The 7,503-nt window shown below is 42.2% G+C and overlaps 1 protein-coding gene across 10 annotated transcripts in view; it reads left to right on the top strand.

The window, feature by feature from the left end:
• ZNF236 (zinc finger protein 236) overlaps positions 1 to 7,503 on the top strand; it is a 102,021-nt gene that overhangs the window by 42,915 nt on the left and 51,603 nt on the right. For all 10 annotated transcript variants that reach the window (XR_003793290.1, XR_003793291.1, XM_029221666.1 and 7 more), the window contains one exon: positions 6,385 to 6,657. Coding sequence is in view for 8 of the 10 variants with exons in the window: in XM_029221666.1 (XP_029077499.1) it covers positions 6,385 to 6,657 (273 nt within the window). In the remaining 2 variants the exon portion in view is untranslated. The remainder of the gene's footprint in view (positions 1 to 6,384; positions 6,658 to 7,503) is intronic.

Below are 7,503 nucleotides of genomic sequence, written 5' to 3'. Positions count from 1 at the left end.
GAAGGAAGGAAGGAAGGAAGGAAGGAAGGAAGGAAGGAAGGAAGGAAAGTATAATAAAGTTAATCAAATTAATTATTAAGAAAAAAAATTAAAAAAAAAAAAAAAGGACGGATAGAACCCTAGGACAAATGGTGGAAGCAAAGCTATACAGACAAAATCTCACAGAGAAGCATACACATACACACTCAGAAAAAGAGGAAAAGGGGAAAAAATCATAGATCTTGCTCTCGAAGTCCACCTCCTCAGTTTGGGATGACTCATTGTCTATTCATGTATTCCCCAAATGCAGGTGCATGAAGTTGATTGTGGAGCTTTAATCCGCTGCTCCTGAGGCTGCTGGGAGAGATTTCCCTTTCTCTTCTTTGTTCTCACGGCTCCCGGGGCTCAGCTATGGATTTGAACCCGCCTCTGCCTGTAGGTCGCCGGAGGGCATCTGTTTTTCGCTCAGACAGGTCGGGGTTAAAGGAGCCGCTGATTCGGGGGCTCTGGCTCACTCAGGCCGCGGGGAGGGAGGGGCGCGGAGTGCGGGGCGGGCCTGCGGCGGCAGAGGCGGCGTGACGTTGCAACAGCGTGAGGCGCGCCGTGCATTCTCCCGGGGAAGTTGTCCGTGGATCCCGGGACCCTGGCAGTGGCGGGCTGCTCAGGCTCCGCGGAAGGGGGGTGTGGAGAGTGACCTGTGCTCGCACACAGGCCCCTTGGTGGCGGCAGCAGCAGCCTTAGCGTCTCCCAACCGTCTCTTCGGTCCGCGCTTTTAGCCGCGGCTCTCGCCCGTCCCTGGGGTCCGCGCTTTTAGCCGCGGCTCGCACCCGTCTCTGGAGTTCCTTTAAGCAGCGCTCTTAATCCCCTCTCCTTGCGCACCAGGAAACAAAGAGGGAAGAAAAAGTCTCTTGCCTCTTCGGCAGGTCCAGACTTTTCCCGGACTCCTCCCAGCTAGCCGTGGCGCACTAACCCCCTGCAGGCTGTGTTCACGCCGCCTGTCCTCTCCCTGCGCTCCGACCGAAGCCGGAGCCTCAGCTCGCAGCCCCGCCCGCCCCAGCGGGTGAACAGACAAGCCTCTCGGGCTGGTAAGTGCCGGTCGGCACCGACCCTCTGTGCGGGAATCTCCCCGCTTTGCCCTCCGCACCCCTGTTGCTGTGCTCTCCTCCGCCTCCCGCAGTCTCCGCCCGCGAAGGGGCTTCCTAGTGTGTGGAAATGGCTCCCTCCCACTGGCGCAGGTCCCGTCCCTATTCTTTTGTCTCTGTTTTTTCTTTTGCCCTACCCAGGTACGTGGGGAGTTTCTTGCCTTTTGGGAGGTCTGAGGTCTTCTGCCAGGTGTTCTGTAGGAGTTGCTCCACGTGTAGATGTATTTCTGGTGTATCTGTGGGGAGGAAGGTGATCTCCGCATCTTACTCTTCCGCCATCTTCCCAGCACCCCCCATTATGAAGCTTTAATAAAGTCAGTTAACCTTTAAAATGTCAGCTTCCTCATCTGTAACAGGGGTAGATAAAAGGGATAGAATAAATGGAAGAGAACTGAATAGCGCCTGACGCATACCAAGTGCGTAATGAATACGTACGTTTTAAAGTTATTTTAAAAGCCGGTGAAACTTGCTCGTGCCCCACAATTCAAAAGGTCCACGATGGGGTACAGTGGAAAGCGGGGAGTCCCCTGCCTGCTCATCTTGGTCCTCCATGCGCCCCTCCCTCAGGCAGCTGCCGTCACTGGGGTCTTCTGTGTCTTTTAAACAAGCTTAGGCATATTATTATATATTATTGTTTTTTAGCAGGATGTATGGCATACTGTATGTATTATTTTGTGGTTCACTTTTTCCCACCTGATAGCTTGTTTTACAAGATGCCTGAATAGTATTCCCTTTTATGGGTAAATAATATTTAGGTATTTGCCAGTACCAGTAATGCTGTCACGGATACGTGTATATCTGTAGGGTACATTTCTGGAAGTGTCAGAGCTTTCAGAGGGTAAGTTCTGTAAAGATTGTTTTAAAGTACTGATTTTGAAATAATTGCAGGCTTACTAGAAATATTGCAGGAACAGTAAATACGGAGAATTGCCTTTTGCCTTCATCTAGATCCTCCAAGTGCTAAATGCTCTGCTGCATTCGTTTTCTCTTTACCTAGTAGTATTTTGTGAGCTGTATCTATGGCACGTATTCTTTTCTAATTTGTTTGGCTTTTGAGTTAAAAGGGAGAGGTATTTTCTTTTTATATAGCAAAAGGGGGAGAAATGTTTTTATGTAGCCAAATTTGTCAGTGTTTTATGACTTTTGGACTCGTGTAATACTTAGAATTCAACACTGACATTATGGAAAAAGTGCCTCTTTTATCTAACACTTATACTTTCATTTTTTTATACATCATTACAAAATGATCACCATGATATGTCCAGTTACTATCTGTTTACTCTCATATTTTAAACCAAATCTTTGACTCAGTTTTATTTTTTGTTTCCAGATGGGCATCCAGCTGCCTAGACACCATTTATTGAATAAGTCACATTTTTCCTGCTGGAAAGCAATGCTGCCTTTATCATATATTACACTCTCAAACCTGTATGGGTCTTTTCTGGACTTTATTCCAGTAATCTGTCTTTTTATTCATGTGTTGTGATACCAAATGGTTTTAGCTTTATCGTGTGTTTTATAACTAGGATACCTAGTCCTCTCTCACTACCCTTTTCTTTAAAGTGTATTTTTTTTACTGTTTTCACATATTTATATTTTCATATGTACTTTAAAAGCGACTGCTAAACTTCCAAGACTAGTTCTAAAAGAATCCCTATTGGTATTTGTATATAAGTGATTTAATCAGAGAGAATTGATGCCATTATAAATTTTTGTCTTTATACCAAAGAAAAGGGTTAATAGGGGATTATATGAAATCATGTGTGTGAAACTTTTGAAAATTGTAAAGCACTATAGAACTTAAAGAATCTTTCATTCAATAAAAAGAATAACTTAAGAAAAAAGAATAGGGTATGTATGCATTTCCATTTACTCAGATCTTTTTTTTTTTGTCCATATTTTAGTAGTATTTTAAAGTCTTCTGGATTTTGTTGGTAGGTATGAAGGATGTTGATTTTCACGTATTAAAATGTGGGCCTCTTTCTGAGTTTTAGTTTTTTATGTGTATAATCATATCATTTGTAAACAATGATTTTACCTTTTCCTTTATTGTTATTACTGTGCATTTCTTATCTAGTTACGTTGGCTGGTATCTCTCAAACATGATAAATTAATGGCAGTGTGATAGTGGACTCTTTCCTCACCTTAATAGGATTGCTTGTAGTATTTTCCTGTCAATTCAAATGTTATATTGATATGTTTTATTCACCTCCTCCTGTTTTTAGGCAGTTTTTTAAAACTTAAAACTAGACGTTGAGTTTTAGTAAATACCTTTTCGTCTTGAAGATGATTATGCATGTTTTTTCTTTCAAAATTTATTAATGTGTTTGAAGAGAAAAGCTATTGCCCAGCACCAAGAAAGATTGCCACGTGGGAATGCAGAACTGGTTTTCCAGATCATTCAGTTTGTCAAAGGGTCAGAAATCTGGATTCAGTTTTCTTTTTCTAACACTGCCTGGGCCAAACAAAACATATACAGGCCAGATTTGGAGACAGCTTCAGGTTTGAAGCTTCAGCTGCCAGTTTGTATCTCTCTTCCAGTTCATTCCCAGAAATAATTAGAACCTGGTGACAGTTTTATGTCATCTTATGTAATTAAAGACATATTTTCATTTTTGTTTGGAAAAAAAGTCTGATTTGGGGAGATGATTTCCAGATTTTAGCTGACAGATATTATGGTTCTGTCTTATCTCTTTGTACGTTGTTTTTCTGATTTGTCATGATAAGACCTTTAGGTAATTATTGCACTTCTTCTAATACCTATTAGTTTTAAGCAATCTTAAGTTTTAGACTTCCTTAGTATAAGCAGTATCACCTAAAATAAATATCTTTCTCTCACTTTAAAAACCATTTCCTTTGTTTTCTACTCTTTACCCCCCACCCGCCGTGGTGTGTGTATGTTCCTCTCTTTGCTCTTGTTTTTAGAAAAATATTACTTTTCATTCTTTTACCTAATCTCTTTCTCTATGTTAATTAGTCCCATAAAGAGTGTTATATTCAGGAAAATACATTTTCTCTCCTTACAGATTCACTAGCACATAAGGAAAATTCCTTGTATTGACTGATAACAAAGAGAAGGAAACAAAGAGCTTTCCTTTTCCCTAATAAAACTATGTTTGTCTGTAAAGACACAGTTAAATAAAGAGTGAAAATTTTCTGATGAATTTCATCAGCAGGGCCCAAATCTCTTTGATTTCAAGTGTATTCCTTACCTTATTGTAGGTGTCTGTTTAATTTCTGGCGAATACATCTAATTGAAATTTAAAAAGCTGATTCTGCCAAATTAGAAATTTGCCAATTTAGGTATTATTTTACTAATTATATTTCCATAAATTCCACTTGTGATTTTTCTTCTGAGAGGAATAGCTTCAAACCTGGATCAAGGTTGAATAACAGTATGGGGTTGGCCAAAAGGTTCGTTTGGTATTTTCCGTAAGATGTGTCTTTAACTCATTCGAAACAATTTTGTTAGATTGTATGTGACAGCTGTCCTATCAGCGTGCATTTAAAAAAAGACTTAACTGGTGAATTTTTGTGTAGTCATTTTAATATTGAAGAGAAGAAAAAAAGCAACATTTTCAGCATATTACGCTTTATTATTTCAAGAAAGGTAAAAACGCAACCGAAACACAAGAAAAGATTTGTGCAGTGTATGGAGAAGGTGCTGTGGCTGATCGAACGTGTCAAAAGTGGTCTGTGAAGGTTCGTGGTCTGTGAAGGTTCGTGCTGGAGATTTCTCGCTGGACGATGCGCCACGGTCGGGTAGACTACTTGAAGTTGATAGTGATCAAATCGAGACATTAATTGAGAGCAGTCAACGTTATACCATGCGGGAGATAGCCGACATACTCCAGATATCCAGATCAGGCGCTGAAAATTATTTGCACCAGCTTGGCTGTGTTAATCGCTTTGATGTTTGGGTTCTACATGAGTTAAGCGAAAAAAACCTTGACCGTATTTCCACATGCGATTCTCTACTTAAACGTAATGAAGAGAAAACGTTCCGTTTTTAAAATAAATTGTGACGGACGATGACAAGTGGATACTGTACAATAATGTGGAATGGAAGAGATCACGGGGCAAGCGAAATGAACCACCACCAACCACACCAAAGGCCGGTCTTCACCCAAGGAAGGTGATGTGTATATGGTGGGATTGGAAGGGAGGCCTCTATCATGAGCTCCTTCTGGAAAACCAAACAGTTCCGACAAGTACTGCTCCCATTTAGACCAACTGAAAGCAGCACTGGATGAAGAGCGTCCAGGACTAGTCAACAGAGAACGCATAGTCTTCCATCAGGATAACGTAAGACCGCATGTTCATTTGATGACCAGGCAGAAACTGTCACAGCTTGGCTGGGAAGTTCTGATTCATCCGCCATATTCACCAGACATTGCACCTTCAGGTTTCCATTTATTTTGGTCTTTACAAAATTCTCTTAATGGAAAACAGTTTAATTCCCTGGAAGATTGTAAAAGGCACCTGCAACAGTTCTTTGCTCAAAAAGATAAGAAGTTTGGGGAAGATGGAATTACGGAGTTGCCTGAAAAATGGCAGAAGGTAGTGGAACAAAAGGGTGAATACGTTGTTCAGTAAAGTTCTTGGTGAAAATGAAAAATGCATCTTTTATTTTTACTTAAAAACCAAAGGCACTTTTTGGCCAAATGCAATATTTAGCATTGCAAAAGAATCTTCTATATTTGATCATAAATCATGAACTCATTCATGATCAAATATGCTATTTCTTTGTTTTAACTATTTATCAGTTCCTTTCTATAGCATAAGAATTTACCATTTCCTCATTTTTATTTGCATTTTTTATTAGTGATAACAGATCAGCTCAGACGATACTTATTGTAAGTTCATCCCTTCTTTTCATGTTCTTTGAGTTAATTTTGGAGTCATTTGATCACACCTACTGTTACTTACACTTATAGCAGACTAAGTCTGCCCTGCTGATTCTTGATTTATATCATAGTACCTGTCTAGATAGCGTTCTTATCTCTCTTAGGCTATGATTTGTGTTCATATGGGACTGTTAGGATTTTCTGCAAGATTCAATCATAGTCATCAATCATTTCAGTTATTATGGAAATTTCAGCTTTTTCCACAGTTGATCATATATCCTCTGCTGTGGCAAAAGGTCTATAGCTTTTTATAGGTATGATGTGCTGTCTAAATCTAAGCCTAGAAGGACATTAATAATTGGTGAAATGCGGTTTCGAGGCCAAGCTGGACCCTTCTCATTGTAATCTTCCTCCAGGGTCGATCCGCGAGGAGAATGGTGTGCGATGGCACGTGTGTCCCTACTGCACCAAGGAGTTCCGCAAGCCCAGCGACCTGGTGCGCCACATCCGCATCCACACCCACGAGAAGCCCTTCAAGTGCCCGCAGTGCTTCCGGGCTTTCGCCGTGAAGAGCACGCTGACAGCCCACGTCAAAACGCACTCGGGCGTCAAGGCGTTCAAGTGCCAGTGCTGCATGAAGAGCTTCTCCACCTCGGGGAGCCTCAAGGTGCACGTTCGCCTGCACACAGGTACGGGCCTGCCGCCGCAGGTGGTTCACGGCGGGGTCTGCGCTGGTGGCTGGGCGTGTGGAGCGCCCGTTGCTCTTTATTTCAGTGAATGTGACAGTGACCTTCTGCGGGCTGGGCACACGGCACACGCTGTTGAACAAAGTCCACGTGACCTTGGTCCTCATGGAGCCGATGGCCCGAAGAGGGAGCATTAAACTGTACCACTTACGAGTGAGGGCAGGAGTGCAGGGAGTGAGGAGGGGAGACCGCTGTGGGTGACGGGATTCAGATGCAGCCCAGGAGGCCTTCCCGAGGAGGAGGCCAGCATCGCCCCCGTGGGGCCTCTGGGTTTTAGCTGGCACCCTTCAGGCTGGGACCTTAATATCAATACCCACTCTGCCTGTCGGATATTTTGTCATCAGTGTTAGGGCACGAGAACTTCCACATTCAGGCTCCAGTTCTGTTCATAGCAGTTTTATTGAGATATAATTCACAAATCATAAAATTCACTCTTTTAAAGTGTGCATTTCAGAATTGTGCAACCCATGCCACTATATAATTTTCGAACATTTTTATCACCCCCAAAAGAAACCCTGTACCCATTAGCAGTAACTTCTCCTAACCCTTTGAGGTTCCTGGGCTGAGCTGAGCATGTGGATGAGTATTTGAAAAAGCTGAAATGAGACTGTTTTGATATATGCCTTTCTTTGGAATCTGCGTTTTCATTTGCCAATAAAATTGTAAGAAAAGGAAGTTTCCTTCAGAAAAGGGAAGTCATAGCAGAGGATTGTTGAAAGGATGTTCTCACTGTCATCGTCAGCGGTGACGTTATTATTTACAATCAGACAACCACCATTTACTGCTCGT

The sequence above is a fragment of the Monodon monoceros genome, unplaced genomic scaffold, assembly GCF_005190385.1.
Source record: "Monodon monoceros isolate NGI ecotype Baffin Bay Population unplaced genomic scaffold, NGI_Narwhal_1 Super_Scaffold_1, whole genome shotgun sequence".
Taxonomy (NCBI): domain Eukaryota; kingdom Metazoa; phylum Chordata; class Mammalia; order Artiodactyla; family Monodontidae; genus Monodon; species Monodon monoceros.
This window is presented reverse-complemented; position numbering and strand designations above follow the sequence as displayed.